Below are 17,102 nucleotides of genomic sequence, written 5' to 3'. Positions count from 1 at the left end.
TTGTTGGACGATACGTGTCGGGCTGTCGTAATATTTGTTGAAGACTAAATTATTCCGAGCTTTCCATATTTTCCAAAGAAGCCAAAATGGAACCAATTGTTGATTGGCTGTAAGGTTTTGGTTGACATGGCCCATTATTTTAGAAGGAAAAGGTTATACAATTTTGATATGTTCCTCGTACAAATTACAAATTGTTTTTCTACTCCTTTTTTCATACGTATTTAATATTTTTCAAGTATATACAATTATCATTATTTTGTTTGGATAATTTTACAATTTATCATGTTGCAAGCAAGAATCCGTGTATGCGTGTGTGATTCGTATATGACTACATATAATTAATGTAGTTAAATTGGTAGAGACGTTTTTTGACCAATGTTAACAAAAATGAATTTCTATATGTGAATAATACCTTTTTGAAATTGTATGAATACAATTAATGTAGTTATTCTGTTTTTCCATCCATTTTCCTTTTCAAATTTATTTAATTATTATTGACCAGATATATTAAATTAATTTAAAGATAAAATAGCTGAAAAAATATGTATCGTTTTCAAAATGTCAAAATTTTGTAATTAATCCGAACTCGAGTACTTACTGATTTGTATGTAGATCGGATTTTTCGGTAATAGAATAAATGAATTTTGAGTTAAGATATTTAAATTTGAGACGATCGTAAATATATCAATATGTTAAGCATATTCGACTGTGAATCACATATATACGATGTACGGTAACAATATAACAATAATGTACATATGAACACATAACTTATACTATATTTAATGTATTTTTTCGTTCTTAAAACATAAAATTATCATAGGTTATGTGAAATGGATATATCTTTTTGTTTTCAACAAATGGTCACTATGGTTCTATGTATATCGGAAATTTTTGGATGGATGATTTGTTCATATTTAAAAGATATAAATTACCCCAACATATATGATATTTGTTTTTTTAGACAGCTCCAAATAATTCATAGGCTAAATAATAAAAGACAGTTGCACTATTCCTTGAATAGTAACGAAGACCAAATTATAGAAAACATTCTTACAATATTTTACCAAAGAAAAGCAGATTTTTCCAAAAAATGCAAAGAAGATCATTTTTTCCTAAATAGAAAGTTTTTTTCTTCCGATTTTTTGATTTTTTGTTATCTCTGAAAAAAATCCGAATTTCAAACAGTACCTTTTTCACTCAGTCGCTTCCCCCGCTCCTCTCCGCTCTCTCCCCCACCTACACATATTTCAACACACACTCTCTCTCTCTCTCTCTGGAGCGTTCTCTTCTCTCTACCACCATCAGAGCTCGTTCACAAACTCATAAACCTATTTGCTGAGCCAGGTATCATCATCTACTCTCGTCTGCTCACAATTTCCTGTTTGATTACCGATTCTCTGAATTTTCCTGGAATCGTAGCTTGTTGCTCTTCGTTTTGATCGATCGGAGTTAATCGTAGATTGGGCTTTACACTAATCGATCTCTCTAGCGAATGCTTGTTTTTTTTCTTCGATTAAGATAATCCCTCTTTGTTGCTTTCGCATATCCTGCGTATTTGCTCTTCACGCAGGGCTAATCACTGGGGAAATTGAAATTGTCGAGATCGTTCTTCTTTGTTTGATTGGTTTTTATGAAACGTGTGTGTGCTAGTATTCTATGGCTCATTGTTTGTTGAAGTACTCGGTCTTCTTAAGGATTTTGCTACGAAGAACAATGCTTAATTCGGTTTCGAAATGGTTAGCTTGAAATTGGATCCAACGATGAAGAATAAGGTGGAGGAAAGATAAAACTAGTTGTGATAAGCTGGATTGCTTGTTTAAGCTGACTTCACGCCATAGCTAGATTCGTGTGAAATTGTGATCTATTGCTCAATTTGAGTATGAAGAAATCGTTTCAATTTCCATTATTATGCTGCATTTGAACTCTGATTAATCTTCTTGACAATGACTATGACCTGTTGTTGTTCTGCAGGCTTGGCAGACTAAATTATGTATTGCTCTTCTTCAATGCATCCAAATGCAAACAAAGAAAATACCTCTACTTCAGATGTTCAGGAGAATGTTGTACGAATAACTAGATCACGAGCTAAAAAAGCCATGGGAGGAGGAGTATCAATACCTCCAACAAAACCCACTTTTAAACAGGTACTGAAACATGTTCGTATAGAAAGTCATAAACGAATTGAAACAGATGATGCCAAAATCTCTAATCTTCTTTCCTTTTGTTTATCAGCAAAAGAGACATGCCGTACTTAAGGATGTGAGTAATACTTCTGCAGATAATGTTTATTCAGAACTCCTAAAGGGAGGCAACATCAAGGTACACATGTCAGATGATATGTTTTCATTTTCTTGGTTGGTGTATATCTTATGTTGGTTATATAGCCTTCAAACTTTCCCTTAGGGTTTCTTACTATTGACATCACGTTGCAGGCTAACAGAAAATGTCTAAAAGAGCCTAAAAAAGCAGCAAAGGAAGGTGCTAATATTGCCATGGAAATTCTGGTAGATATGCATACAGAAAAGTCAAAATTAGCAGAAGATTTGTCCAAGATCAGGATGGCTGAAGCCCAAGATGTCTGTCTTTCAAACTCCAACGATGAAGAAATTACTGAGCAACGTAAGAACTGCACTGTTAGTGAATATAATGATAGTTACCACATTCTCCTCAATTCCGAGGTCATGTTGATCACTCGCCAACTTTTAATCAAGCATTGGACTCCAAAATGCAGAAATTTTAGTAGTTATTCCCATTAAATTGTGCTGTCAAGGGTTTAAAGTGAACTCTATACCAAAATGAATTTCTCAAACTTACTTAAGGTATGTATCTTATACTGGATTGCGCAGAAGAAGATGGATCGGGTGTCATGGAGTTTCTTCAAGTTGTAGATATTGATTCCAACGTTGAAGATCCACAGTGTTGCAGCTTGTATGCTGCTGATATATACAATAACATACATGTTGCAGAGGTATTGAATTACATGATCCAAATATTAGCTTTACATCTTTCCACTCTTGTAAATAATCTCAATATAACTACTCATATAAAGACTATCAGAGTTATAACCCCTCTTTTCTTGCAGCTTCAACAACGACCCTTGGCAAATTATATGGAGCTTGTGCAGCGAGATATCGACCCAGACATGAGAAAGATTCTGATTGACTGGCTTGTAGAGGTTAGTTTTTCTTCAAACTTAGCACACATATATAAATAACGGCACCATCTTATCATGTTTCTTATTGAACAGGACACTGAACATTCCTATACATAGTTTTCTTACAAAAATTTGAGCACAAACTGAGAATATTTTTCCAAGATTTTTTTTTGAGTAAAATATTGAACTGCGTGGTATTTTTCAGGTTTCTGACGACTACAAGCTGGTTCCAGATACGCTTTACCTTACAGTTAATCTTATCGACCGGTTTCTGTCCAACAGTTACATTGAAAGGCAAAGACTCCAGCTCCTTGGTGTCTCTTGCATGCTTATAGCTTCGTAAGTCCCTACTTTATTGTTTGTGTGTAAGTGTGTGTCAATTTCAGATTATAGCAATATGAATAGCATTTACAGCACAGGGAGAGCCCGAACATATTATATATGTATACTTGTTAAGTAGAGAAACACTTAAGGCTTTCTCTTCCTTGTACATTTTTGTTGAGCCTTGTAGAAAATATGAAGAGCTTTGCGCCCCAGGGGTCGAGGAGTTTTGCTTCATTACGGCCAACACATACACAAGACCAGAAGTAATTAACATTCAAATCACACATATCTCCGTGTCTTAAATGTGTACAGATTCTTGATAAAAATAAATAAACTAGAATCTTTGTTTCAGGTGCTGAGCATGGAGATTCAAATTCTAAATTTTGTGCACTTTAAATTATCGGTTCCTACCACCAAAACATTTCTGAGGTAAACACCTAGGGGCAGAACTATGAATTATCATATCATCATATCTTTCCAAATTTGTTTAAAAATAGTACCACTGAGTTTTCGTCTTACCTCAACACTATGTTTTTCAGGCGGTTCATTAAAGCAGCTCAAGCTTCGTACAAGGTATTAAACCATGATACATTCGTCATTAAGCCACAGAAACTTGGAATCTGAATTTAGTGAGTTCGTTCTTATAATTATTTTGCAGGTGCCTTTCATTGAGCTGGAGTTTTTAGCAAACTATCTCGCTGAATTGACACTGGTGGAATATACTTTCCTGAGGTTCCTGCCATCACTAATTGCTGCTTCAGCTGTTTTCCTAGCCAGATGGACACTCGACCAAACTGACCATCCTTGGGTCAGCTCATGTTTCTTAAATCTTGGAAAAGGTTGTTTTTGTGTTTGTCTTTATTTTTTTGTGTGTGCTGATAAAAAGAACGCTGTTGGTTATAGAACCCTACTCTGCAACACTACACCAGATATGAGGTAGCTGAGCTGAAGAGCACAGTTCTCGCAATGGAGGACTTGCAGCTCAACACCAGTGGCTGTACCCTCGCTGCCACCCGTGAGAAATACAACCAACCAAAGGTACATTACTCTACAAAATCAAACTGGTGATTGTTGAAGAAAAGTGAATGATTGAACTGGTTCTAATTTACTTTGATAGTTTAAGAGCGTGGCAAAGCTGACATCTCCCAAACGAGTGACATCCCTTTTCTCAAGATGACACCAAGCAGCATCGAAAGTATCGCTAAGTCAGGTGATCAAAATACCTAGTTTCAGACATTGGATGTTATGTGGTCTCTTTGACCATTAATTTCCCAGTGTTTGTTTCTGTGCCAGTTTTGTCTGTCTGTTATTCTGTAGCTATTGTGTGGCGCCTTGATTTGTGTAGGCCATTACTTGTCACACCCCTTAGCTTTAATAAATGTTATGGAATTCTCTAATCCCATTGCTACAACTATTTACCATCCTGCGGGATTTTGTACCTAAGAGCTCTTGGAAAACGAATACAAAAGTGTTAATTAATATATAATCCATGTTTCATGGCTGGATTTGTTATGTTGTTTGTTCTGATTTCACAATATTCATATGGAAACATTTTCATCTACAATTACATCTTCCGCGTAACAATTACAGTTTCTTCTATAGAGAGAGAGAGAGAGGGGACCCGTTGTTCCCAGAGGATAACGACGAAGAACAAACTACACACTTTATAAACGACACGCTTTGCTACATGGTAAACACAAAACAACACAAGTGTTTAGATCTTTGAGGGATAAATGCGCGAATTATTTTTTCTTACCGGGCTGAAAACAGCAAACAGTTCTAATTAAAAGATATGGCGGTTACTCTATCCTACCCTACTCCGTCGTCGTCTCTTTTTTTTTTTTTTTTTTTTTTTTTTTTTTTAATTTTATTCATCCCACAGTGGGCTTTGGCATTGGGCCTAACAGAGAAAAGACGGTTACAAAAAGTACCTATTTAACCGGCGACTTCGCCGGGAAGGAGATCCGGCGTCGTCTGTCATTCATCCTCCGTCGTTTCGGAATCGGAACGCTCGAAATCTCATTTTTCTTCCGCTTCTCCTATTGATCGATGGCTTTTTCAAAGCGTCTGGCTCTGTTAGCGGCTCGATCCGCCCTTTCCGCCGGTAAGCCTCGACGTTTTTGCTCCTCGAACGGTCGGCCTAAAGATTCGAAATTGTCAAAGTCTGAATCTGAAACTAAAATTTATAAGGTAACATATAGCTTCCTAGTTCGTTACTAATTACTATTGGATGTGGTTTGGATATGCAAAAGTTGCTGATTGCTTCCTAACTCTTGTTCTTCCGTTTGAAGATATATCCTGAACGTCTACCCTGGGCAGAAGAAAAACTAGCCAAAATCGACGAGAACAGTGCCAAGATGAGGTCTGCGACCATCTTTTTTTTTTGCTCAAGGTCTTGTAGTAATGTTTGATTTAATTATTCGGAAACTGAGATCTCTCACTTGGAACAGGGCTAAGTTCGAAGCGCAAATGAGCGAGATGGAAAAGGTATATATAGCTCGTTCCTTTACTCTTGAGATTTCATCTTACACTCTTCTCCAGCTTGTAACTGCATTTGTTTTGGTGTTTCAGGATTCTGTGGCTTCTGCAGCTCGACTTAAAACTGCTTCAGATAAAATTCTCACAGTCGACTTGCCTATAATTCTCTGTATGGCAATAACCTGGACCGTCATGATTGCGCACCAGATTCGTTTACTAAAATCAAGCCCCCAAACCGGTAACTTCTCACTATAAAACCCCTTTTGTTTTCCCTGGAAGCCAAAATGGTCAATGAACAATTCAGCATCCATGGGAGATCTTATGAAGCAACTGAGGAACCTCATATAGTGGATGAAGTAAACATCTAAACGATGACATTGCTCAAACAAGATGATGTTTCTGTACAGAGATTCTGTGATGTCGTTGATCTTGATTTTGGGAATCGTGAGGACTCCGTTGGCAAAGCTTATGTCAAGTGCACAGGTGTTGTTGTCTGCGGGCTGGAGCTTAACACCTGCATTTTGAATCTCTTTTGCACTCTGTACAGAGTCCATCATCCTCATGCTTCCTCCTGGAAAACTCAAAACCAAAGGCAGGTGAATAGATCGCAGAAGGTCAACAAAATGACAGATCTTTGAATCAGAAATGCTTCTCGAAAATGAAGGGATGCTCATCCAGAATTTCTTGAAGTGGTTGTGAATGATTCGAGTCAGAGGTGGAAGTTCCCTATGGTAGTCAACATGTAGCAATCCAAACATCCCCTCGACAACAAAATATGGAAGCTGATTTTCAAGTAACATAACGTCATGGTTCACATCGACAATCATCTTTTGCTTCCCATATATCCTATCTAGCATACCTCTGTATACATCAAACTGAGACCTCAAAAGAAGTTCTACTAGGAAGCTTGCATCAACGATTAACATCTTCACAAATTCATTGCTACTAAGTCTTACATCTTCTGTGTAACAAAAGCGAGCCCTTTCTTCCCATGTCCTTGCAACTCCTACCAGGTCTTCCAAACTTAAGGCTGTTCTAGGAATAAAACTCTGTAGGTACCTCAGTTTATGATCTTCCATGGCTTGAAGTTCTTCTTTACCGTAGTGTAAGGGCCCAATCGATACAACCCGAGGCGAATAAGCATCGGGGTTCAATCTTCGCAGCCTCTCAGGTGCCTTATAGATACAACAGTTGGTTGAAAGAGAAGACAAAGATTCCAAGTTCTCTTTGATGGAATCCACAAGGGCATCACCTGGAAGGACTGTAATAGCCTGATTCTGATCCATGTCTCATATGACTTCAACTTAACCAGAGCTTTGAATTCTGTACAGATGAGAGAAAACTTGTTTCTTGCACTATTGGAGAAAGAATTTGATAAAGAATTACGGTCAGAAATTGAAAATGTCAATGCCAAATCGTTTGTGCCTTTCACAAATACTATTAAATTTGACCAAGAAAAGCATACCATTGGTAGGACTGAACCAAGTCATCTGAACCTCTCGTGGTGAATGTTAAAGGCTTTTCGGTTAAGTAAAGAGACGCTATATTATATGGGGAAAGGCGGGACTTTATCAAGGATTCATTCCTCAAGAACAACAGTTAATAAGCTCAGTTAATAAGCTGTTACACGAATGAAACCGGCAGCAATACAATGGTCTTTTATTGGAACCCCTTGTAATGCTACTCATTTGAATTTTCGTGTTTATGTGCTTTTTTGATTTGGAAGATATTGACTACTGAGCAGTGTCCTATAAAATAGACAATTCATGAAACATAAGGTAACTGAGAGCAAAATACAGTGACAATGCCATTTTCCGGGACATTTTCCTTTCCCGGGTGTTGGTACAAAGACAGGACACAAGCCCTATTAAGTCTCAAAAAACTCACTTCAGCTTAGATTTTGAAGAGCTCATTAGAGGTTTAGCAATGGGACGCGCTGGAGCGGCCCTCGTGGCTTTCTTCAAGTCATACTTTATCATAGAGAAAGCGCAGATCATCGCAAGCACCATGGTCGGGTATACATAAACGGTTTTGGCTGGGTCAGTATTTACTGGCTTCCCTAAGATCCCTTCTTTAACAAGCCCCCAAACTAGTAGCAATGACCCAAACATGCTCATCCTACCGGGCTTAAGCAAACCAACCAACGCCCCAGCTACAGAAAAGTAGCTCCCTGCAAGAACCTGGACAAAATAAATCACTTGTGAGACTGCTATCAGGAAGAGTCTGGGCACATGAATGATACAAACCAGTTGCTTGCTACTCAAAACAAAAAAAAAATCAGAAGGTGAGAAATAACTTTGTTAGGAGATCTTGGGATTGAAAAACCGAACCTCTAGGCGCTGAAGATCGGTCACTGCAGATGCTTCTTTCACATTGGTGAGATTGTAGATATCTAACACATTTTCCCACTTTGGAAAGGTCAGGTTGGTGGCAAGACCATTGACTACAGCACCAGGGAATAGGAGAGCCTTAATCACCGGAACAGGAAAGATCTCACTAGAAATCAACTGAGACGATGTCACATGGATCGGAGATGAACACATACCAGATCTACATGGAACCCTGATTTAAGATCACGATTCAAGTCAGATTAACCAGAGAGACAACCAAATTAAGTAATGACTAATGATCCATATTAAGACTCTAATCAACTGATCAATGTTCAAATCCAAAACAATTAGCACCTCTTTCTTGAGGTCAACTTATAAGCTTTTGATTAAAAGACGATTAAGCAATGAAAACCAGCTTAGAGTTTCTTACTAAAACCAACTTCACACAAAAATGCGGAAACTTGAAAGTAATTCAGAAATCAAGTTTTCATCAACCATTACGCAAGAGAAAAACTCAGCGTCGTCCAAATATAGGATTCATAGACGCATCTATCGTTTGAATAACGAAATCTAGGGTTCGAATTACGCAGCTGAAAGATGGTTTTAGTAAGAATATACCTGAAGAGAGGGATCTGGAATATGATCAAGACGAAGTAAACCGATGAAGCCATGGACGTCCATTTCTTAATCCATCCCTTTGATTGCCCTGGATTCGCCATTAACAAGCCCGCAACGAAATCGAATCTAGAGAGAGAGACAGATATCTCAGCTTCTTCTGTAGAGAAAGAGAGAGTGGACCCGTTGTTACCAGCCAGCCGATAACGACGAAGACCAAAATAAATATATTTATAAACGACACGCTTTGCTACATTGTAAACAGAAAACGGCACACTCTTTGAGGGATAAAACAACGTCGTTTAAGGGAGGAACACGATTCGTATAAAATCTGCAGAAAACAGCAAACAGTTTTGATGATAAAATTAAAAGCTATGGCGGTTGCTCTATCCTCTTCCGGCGTCGTCTCTCATCTTCATCCTCCGTCGTTTTCTTCGTCGTCAGGTTTATCCGTCAACAGAGTTCTGTTTCGGAATCGGAACGCTAGTCCTCGTGGTGTAGCTCTTCCAATTCTCAATCCTTCTCGATCTGTACTTGTTTTTGCTCGTGGGAAGAACCGAAAAGGATTCGTGTCTTCGTCGACCCCGAAGAAGAACAAAAAGGTAAGATAATCATAATGAGAATGATTAATGTTCGAAGTTGCTTTTACCTTCTGCTTTCGCCGAATTTGACTGGAATTTGGATACACTAAAAGTGAGCTAATATTGGTTTGAATTGGTTAATTCTCGAATTAGAGTTTGCTTCTTTTTGATTTCGTATCAGTCTTTGATTTCATGGTTTTTGGCAGAAAAGTTTCGATGGAGCTGGTAATGGAGGTGGTGAGGAGGAGGATGATCCATTTGAGGCATTGTTTAATCTATTGGAAGAAGATTTGAAAAATGATAACTCGTCAATAGATGATGAGGAGATAAGTGAGGAAGACTTAGATGCCTTAGCAGAGGAGTTAGCTCGAGCGTTGGGTGGTGGTGACGACGTTGATGGCATCGACTTGTTTGGTTCAGTCACTGGTGATGTTGATGTTGATAATGATGATGATGATGATGATGATGAAGATGAAGATGACGAAGATGATGATGACAGTGAAGAAGAAGATGAAAGGCCGACTAAGCTGAAGAATTGGCAGCTTAGAAGATTGGCTTATGCATTGAAAGCTGGACGCCGTAAAACTAGTGTAAGTTTCACTGCTTGCAAAGTTTCAGTGTTACGTATAGATTTTGAATATATCATGTGAATCATAGACTTTAGCTTTGTTCTTGAGTTATTATGCTCTATAACAATTCCATTGAACGGGTAAATCCTCGGAGTCAAATGTATCATTGTTAACTGATGGTTTTGTTGTGATCTGCAGATAAAAAATCTGGCAGCTGAGGTTTGTCTTGACAGAGCTTATGTTCTTGAATTGCTTCGTGACCCGCCTCCGAAGCTTCTAATGCTAAGTGCTACACTACCAGATGAAAAACCACCAGTAGCAGCACCTGAAAACTCCTCACCTGATCCAACTCCTGTGAAATCATCATCAGCTGAAGATGTTGTGGTCGAACCTAAGGAAAAAGTAAAAGATGAAGCAGTTCATGTGATGCAACAGAGATGGTCTGCTCAGAAAAGAGTGAAGAAAGCTCACATTGAAACGCTAGAGAAAGTTTACAGAAGATCAAAACGACCCACTGTAAGGATTCTCCTTTACATTTGAATCAGTTCTATGTTAGTTGAATGTTCTATCTCACATATGATGTTTGATGATGCTGTGTATAGAATGCCGTGGTTAGCAGCATTGTTCAAGTGACCAATCTTCCAAGGAAGCGAGTTTTGAAGTGGTTCGAAGATAAAAGAGCAGAAGACGGAGTTCCAGATAAGCGAGCTCCATATCAAGCTCCGGTTTGATCTAATGTTAACATTGAGCTGGGCAATGATTAGTATTCTGGAGAAACTCATCAACAGACATTTTTTTGGTAATACGAGGAGTGTTTATATGTTTAGTAGATTCTGTCGAATGATGTGGCTGGATATGTTTAGCTAAGAAATTTAGGATATATTGGATTCAGTTCTTAGTTATTTTGCGTCCTATACAATCCTTTTAATTCGTCCTCTGTTGTTGTAGTATCTATTCATTAAAGAGCACAGATAAATTGTTTTGGACATTTTAGTTTTCAATTTTGTTTGGTTGATGGCGGCTATAATTTAAAATTTTAATGCATGACAAAACAAATCACAAAATACTTTCACGACACTTTTGAAAGCACTGCCCTAGGCGTGGGCCATGTGACAGAATGAAAGAACTAAGACCAAACTTTTCTGCCCAGGACAGACATGGGGCCCACATAATTATCTCCCATATCCATTATTCACCGTAAGATGCTAACCAGATCCAACGGATCATATCTACCCACGCTCCCATTTCATGTGCCTTTGGATCCTTGTATTTCCTCAAGGCTCACCTTTCTCCACGATTCACTCTCTATATCCGTCAGATCCACCTTAGATCTGACGGCGATAGCCACACCAATCTATTCCTTCCCAAAATGTCTCGCAATTAGATTCTTTCCAAGTTCTTCTGTAAATCCCAAGTCCCGCTCTTTTCCTCTTTATCTCTTTCACCAGCTTCGCTACTAAGACAACAATCTTTCCCTCTCTCTCACCCGATCGGTCTTTCAATTGTAAGAAAAATGCAGGAACAAGCGACTAGCTCTTTAGCTGCAAGCTCTTTACCATCAAGCAGCGAGAGGTCATCAAGCTCTGCTCCACATTTGGAGATCAAAGAAGGTAAAATAAAATTGTCGATTTTTTTTCTTTTTCTTCTTCAAACGACTGATCTCATTGATTTTCATCCTCATGCATTGGATATAAAGTAAATTCACATCTAGATTTTGAATCACCATTGGTTTTCTCAATTTTGTCTGCAGAACTATTAGTCTTCCCGACAAAATTCTCGAGATCTATAATTTCAATTGTGTTAAAAAGTATCAAACTTTACGCCTAAAGTCTCTTTTATGTTTTAAAGGAATTGAAAGCGATGAGGAGATACGGCGAGTGCCGGAGTTCGGAGGAGAAGCTGCCGGAAAAGAAACTACCGGTAGAGAATCTGGTTCGGCGACTGGTCAAGAGCGGACACAGACAGCGGTCGGAGAAAGTCAAAGGAAGCGAGGGAGGACACCGGCGGAGAAAGAGAACAAGCGGCTGAAGAGGTGTTTGTTTTGTCTGTGTTAATTACATTTTTACCCTTTAGAGGTGCTTATGTTAAATAACGGTTGCGTGATGGGGTTGTTTGGTAATATATATGGCGAAAAGGTTGTTGAGGAATAGAGTTTCAGCGCAGCAAGCAAGAGAGAGGAAAAAGGCTTACTTGAGTGAGTTGGAAAACAGAGTGAAAGACTTGGAGAACAAAAACTCTGAACTTGAAGAGCGACTCTCTACTCTCCAGAACGAGAACCAGATGCTTAGACATGTACGTTTCATTGATCTAATCTGCAATTATCAATGATTTTGCCATTTGTTTTGATATATCACAGTACTGGTTTATCACATTTATGAGTCTAGGATTCACCAATTAGTTAAGTTAGTTAAAAGGATTTAAGAAGCTAACTTAAGCTTGAGATTAATTCTTGAAGGCATGTAAATTTTTCGATGGTTCTTGAAATGGTCATTCATTGTGATTTATATGGATGGAGAAAATGAGGATGCAAAGTTGGACTCTCTCTTTATGTGTGTGTGTGTGTGTCAAGGTTTTATATTCAAAAGTTTTGAGTTGTTTTGTTTTTGTGGTGCAGATTCTGAAGAACACAACAGGAAATAAGAGAGGAGGTGGTGGTTCTAACGCTGATGCAAGCCTTTGATCTCCTTCTTCTTGTGCTATATTTTTGTGTATAAAATTTACAGAGAATTGTATCAATAAAAATGTTATATTATTACTTGGGATGTGAGTGCTAAAATCGCAAAATTGTAGACCGAATTCTCTTGTAGTCTGTAGATTTTCTTAATTCAAAGCTGATATTGTTTTTAACAAAAAAAAATGAAGAAGCTAAATTTGTTGTATGATATGACTCTAGAAGGTTACGAATCAATTCTGGAATCTTTATACTTGGTTATATTCCACTTCTGACCCTATGCGGCTATGCCTTCCGATTTCGACAGAGGATGCTCTGATTACAGACAAGTCGATACAAATCGCCAAAAATCGAACACTTCAGTCAAAAGCTTGAGGAATGAATAGCCATGTAAGTTTTTTGACACCTTTTCGATCCTTATTTAAATCCAGGGAACTAAGATTTTAATCACTGCTTCCTTGAATTTGCTTGTGTATTTAGTTGCTGATTTGGTCTTGGAATCGGATTGGCACAGCCAAATTTTCATGGAAAAATTCGTATAATTCTTCTAGTACATTTTGTTTAGTGTTTCTTTGAACGAAGCTTCCTCTCTTACTGGTTGCTCTTGACTCTTGTTCTTGTAGGACCTATTATGACGTTCTTGTAATTTTCTATGTGGAATTAGGTATATGGGAAAAAGAAGCACCTAATCCTCTTTCTTTGCTACTAGTTCTAACATTCTGCTTCCGCGGGGAAGGTGTCCGTAGAAACTTTTTCAGTCACATTCAGATGGAGTTTCAAAGAATGGGAATCACTCCATTCATTGATAATGAGATCAAAAGAGGGGAATCCATCGGTCCTGAGCTCATTCGTGCCATTAGAGAATCTAGGATCTCAGTTATTTTGCTCTCTAAGAATTACGCTTCTTCAAAGTGGTGTCTTGACGAACTGGTGGAGATTATGAAGTGCAGAGAAGAGTTGGGTCAAACAGTAGTGGCCATTTTCTATAAAGTAGATCCATCTGAAGTAAAAAAGTTGATCGGAAATTTTGGGCAAGTATTTAGAAAAACGTGTGCTGGTAAAACAAAGGAAGACATTGGAAGATGGAGAGAAGCTTTGGCTAAAGTGGCTACAATCGCTGGTTATCATTCAAGCAACTGGTTAGTCCTTGAGATTCCCATTTGCTCTTAAACTATATACATTTATAGCTTTTAAACATTACCCTTCCAAGAATTACACTTGATTTTTTAATTACCATCCCATGGTGTTATTTAATGGATGTGTTGATCTCCGCTACTGTTAGGGATAATGAAGCAGCCATGATCAAGAAAATCGTAACTGATATTTCAAACATGTTGAATAATTCCATATCATCAAGTGATTTCGATGGGTTAGTTGGTATGAGAGCTCATTTGGAAAAGATGGAACCATTGTTATGCCTAGAGTCAGATGAAGTGAGGATGATTGGGATTTGGGGTCCTCCTGGGATTGGGAAGACCACAATCGCCAGAGTTGTGTACAACCAATTCTCCAACAGTTTTCAATTGGGTGTCTTTCTGGACAATATCAAAGCAAACTATACAAGACCTTGTTCCGATGACTACAGCTCAAAGTTACAATTGCAAAAACACTTTATGTCTCAAATAATCAACCATAAGGATATGGAGATTTTTCATTTAGGAGTTGCCCAAGATAGGTTGAAAGACAAGAAAGTTCTTGTCGTCCTTGATGGTGTGAACCAGTCAGTACAACTAGATGCGATGGTGAAAGAAACCTGGTGGTTTGGTCCTGGGAGTCGAATTATCATTACAACACAAGATCATAGGCTTTTTAGAGCACATGGGATTAACCATATTTACCAGGTGGATTTTCCACCAGCTGATGAGGCTCTTCAAATCTTCTGCATGTATGCTTTTGGTCAGAAGTCCCCTAAAGATGGTTTTGAGGAGCTTGCTTGGGAAGTTACAACATTTGCGGGTAAACTTCCTTTGGGGCTAAGGGTTCTGGGCTCCCATTTCCGGGGAATGTCGAAGCAGGAGTGGATAAAGTCACTACCAAGGTTAAAAACTAGTCTTGACACTGATATTCAAAGCATTTTGAAATTCAGCTATGACGCTTTGGATGATGAAGATAAAGATTTATTTCTTCATATTGCCTGCTTTTTCAACTATGGAGTGATTGAGAAAGTGGAAGAGCATCTTGCGAGGAAGTTCTTGGAAGTGAGGCAAAGACTTAACGTCTTATCTCAGAAATCTCTCATACTCTTCAACCAATGTGGACGTATTGAGATGCATAGTTTGCTAGAAAAACTAGGTAGAGAAATTGTTCGTAAGCTATCTATTCATGACCCTGGACAGCGCCAGTTTTTGGTCGATGAAAGAGAGATCTGTGAAGTACTGATTAGTGATGCAGCAGTAAGTCTTTCATTGCATTGATCCCAACAAATTTAGTAGTATATATGATAGCTAATCATCTCTACTTTTTTTCTTCTGTTCCTTTATTTCAGGGTAGTAAAAGTATTATAGGTATAGATCTCAACTACAGGGGAATTGGGGAAGAATTAAATATAAGTGAGAGAGCCTTTGAAGGAATGTGTAATCTCCAGTTCTTAAGAATCGATGGTGATTGCAATACATTGCAGTTATCGCAAGGTCTGAACTATTTTTCTCGCAAACTTCGAATACTACACTGGAGTTATTTCCCGATGGCATGTTTGCCTTCTAATGTGAACTTGGAGTTTCTTGTCGAACTAATCATGGATAACAGTAAGCTTGAGAAGTTGTGGGAGGGAATTAAAGTAAGTAGGTTTGATTTATTTCTATTTATTATGGTCCAATTTATTAGTGATTTCTATTATGAAATCTATCCCTATAATGGATCCATGTGAGATTAGCATCGGGGATTAAAGTCTTTTATATAAGAAAATGCTATTGCCACTCTCTTTTAGTGGTTTTTCTCATGTGTACTACTAATGTATACTTGTTATTTGTCTGCACAGCCGCTTCGTAATCTCAAGAGGATGGATATGCGTGATTCTGCAAACTTGAAGGAGCTTCCTGATTTCTCAACTGCCACTAATCTTCAGAAGTTGAATCTAAGTTATTGCTCAAGTCTAATCAAGCTCCCCTCTTCTATTGGGAATGCCACTAATCTCAAGAAATTAAATCTCCGTAGATGCTCAAATATTATGGAGTTTCCTTCTTTTATTGAAAAAGCCACCAATCTAGAGATATTGGATCTTAGTAGTTGCTCAAATTTGGTTGAACTTCCTCTTTTTATTAAAAACCTTCAGAAGTTGCAGAAGTTGAGATTAGGAGGATGTTCTAAGCTACAGGTTCTTCCAACCAACATCAACTTGGAATCTTTGGTTGAACTTGACCTCACTGATTGCTCGGCATTGAAATTGTTTCCCGAGATTTCTACAAACGTTAGAGTTCTCAAGCTCAGCGAGACTGCAATAGAAGAAGTGCCTCCCTCGATCGCGTTCTGGCCTCGTCTTGATGAGTTGCATATGTCTTACTTTGAAAACCTCAAGGAACTCCCTCATGCTCTTTGCAGCATCACAGATCTGTACTTGAGCGATACAGAAATACAGGAGGTTCCTTCATTGGTCAAGAGAATCTCTCGTCTGGATCGATTAGTGCTCAAGGGATGCAGAAAGTTGGAATCACTCCCACAGATTCCAGAGTCCCTCTCTATAATAGATGCAGAAGATTGCGAGTCCCTGGAGAGACTAGATTGCTCCTTTCACAATCCAAAGATTTGTCTCAAATTCGCTAAGTGCTTCAAACTGAATCAAGAAGCAAAAGACCTCATCATCCAAACACCGACTAGTGAACATGCCATTTTACCCGGTGGAGAAGTGCCTTCCTACTTCACTCATCGATCTACAAGCGGGGGTTCATTGACAATAAAGTTGAATGAGAAGCCTCTTCCTACATCCATGAGATTTAAGGCCATCTTGTTGGTTCATCAAAGTGACGATGGTAAGAAGTATCCATCTAGTGTTGTCTCGTTTTGGTGTAAAAAAAGCTGGCATGTAATGTATCCAACTTTAGCAGAGCATCTATACACATTTGAAGTCGAAACAGCGGTCACTTCCAGCGAGCTTGTCTTTGAGTTCAAGCTCGACAGTAGCGATTGGAAGATAAGAGAATTCGGACTACGCAAACTCATGGAGGTCCCTTCATTTTGATTAATACATTTTTTTCTTAGCATTGTTGCTGCTGGAATATGCTTCTTCATGCTTTTGACAAAAATCAGATTCCATATCAAGTTAACAAAGAAAATAATTTTGATTAATACATTTTTTTCTTAGCATTGTTGCTGCTGGAATATGCTTTTGACATGTTGTAACGAATAGAAAGCAAATTAAAAATGGCTTTGTTTCACGTAAAG

At 38.3% G+C, this 17,102-nt stretch overlaps 6 protein-coding genes across 6 annotated transcripts; 4 read left to right on the top strand and 2 right to left on the bottom strand.

Moving 5' to 3' along the window:
• The first annotated feature begins 1,180 nt into the window (after positions 1–1,180).
• On the top strand, positions 1,181–4,993 carry LOC9309573 (cyclin-A2-2). Its single transcript, XM_002873459.2, has 13 exons — positions 1,181–1,347; positions 1,975–2,147; positions 2,236–2,322; positions 2,436–2,622; positions 2,850–2,971; positions 3,086–3,178; positions 3,363–3,496; positions 3,669–3,744; positions 3,834–3,910; positions 4,021–4,054; positions 4,140–4,289; positions 4,385–4,519; positions 4,599–4,993. Exons 2-13 carry the CDS (start codon positions 1,992–1,994, stop codon positions 4,656–4,658), a joined length of 1,311 nt encoding a protein of 436 aa, XP_002873505.1. The 5' UTR covers positions 1,181–1,347; positions 1,975–1,991; the 3' UTR covers positions 4,659–4,993.
• Positions 4,994–6,048: 1,055 nt separating this feature from the next.
• LOC9307538 (UPF0481 protein At3g47200) lies at positions 6,049–7,595 on the bottom strand. Its single transcript, XM_021023779.1, has one exon. It carries the CDS (start codon positions 7,243–7,245, stop codon positions 6,049–6,051), a length of 1,197 nt encoding a protein of 398 aa, XP_020879438.1. The 5' UTR covers positions 7,246–7,595.
• A 93-nt stretch (positions 7,596–7,688) lies between these two features.
• Positions 7,689–9,102, bottom strand: LOC9309572. Its single transcript, XM_021022522.1, has 3 exons — positions 8,908–9,102; positions 8,290–8,521; positions 7,689–8,139 (listed from the first exon to the last, which is right to left on the bottom strand). Exons 1-3 carry the CDS (start codon positions 9,006–9,008, stop codon positions 7,843–7,845), a joined length of 630 nt encoding a protein of 209 aa, XP_020878181.1. The 5' UTR covers positions 9,009–9,102; the 3' UTR covers positions 7,689–7,842.
• A 21-nt stretch (positions 9,103–9,123) lies between these two features.
• Positions 9,124–11,042, top strand: LOC9309571 (protein OVEREXPRESSOR OF CATIONIC PEROXIDASE 3). Its single transcript, XM_021022521.1, has 4 exons — positions 9,124–9,506; positions 9,692–10,075; positions 10,253–10,570; positions 10,657–11,042. Exons 1-4 carry the CDS (start codon positions 9,261–9,263, stop codon positions 10,783–10,785), a joined length of 1,077 nt encoding a protein of 358 aa, XP_020878180.1. The 5' UTR covers positions 9,124–9,260; the 3' UTR covers positions 10,786–11,042.
• Positions 11,043–11,302: 260 nt separating this feature from the next.
• On the top strand, positions 11,303–12,911 carry LOC9309570 (transcription factor HY5). The gene is made up of 4 exons (XM_002873456.2): positions 11,303–11,664; positions 11,903–12,086; positions 12,190–12,346; positions 12,669–12,911. Exons 1-4 carry the CDS (start codon positions 11,568–11,570, stop codon positions 12,732–12,734), a joined length of 504 nt encoding a protein of 167 aa, XP_002873502.1. The 5' UTR covers positions 11,303–11,567; the 3' UTR covers positions 12,735–12,911.
• A 394-nt stretch (positions 12,912–13,305) lies between these two features.
• LOC9307537 (probable disease resistance protein RPP1) lies at positions 13,306–17,101 on the top strand. The gene is made up of 4 exons (XM_002873455.2): positions 13,306–13,864; positions 14,008–15,118; positions 15,211–15,501; positions 15,703–17,101. The coding sequence occupies exons 1-4, from the start codon at positions 13,494–13,496 to the stop codon at positions 16,897–16,899; spliced, it is 2,970 nt and encodes a 989-aa protein (XP_002873501.1). The 5' UTR covers positions 13,306–13,493; the 3' UTR covers positions 16,900–17,101.
• The last annotated feature ends 1 nt before the right edge of the window (position 17,102 follows it).

The sequence above is a fragment of the Arabidopsis lyrata genome (assembly GCF_000004255.2).
Source record: "Arabidopsis lyrata subsp. lyrata unplaced genomic scaffold ARALYscaffold_6, whole genome shotgun sequence".
In the NCBI taxonomy this organism is placed as follows: domain Eukaryota; kingdom Viridiplantae; phylum Streptophyta; class Magnoliopsida; order Brassicales; family Brassicaceae; genus Arabidopsis; species Arabidopsis lyrata.
The sequence above is the reverse complement of the archived record's forward strand: the minus strand, read 5'-3'. Positions and strand labels throughout refer to the sequence as shown.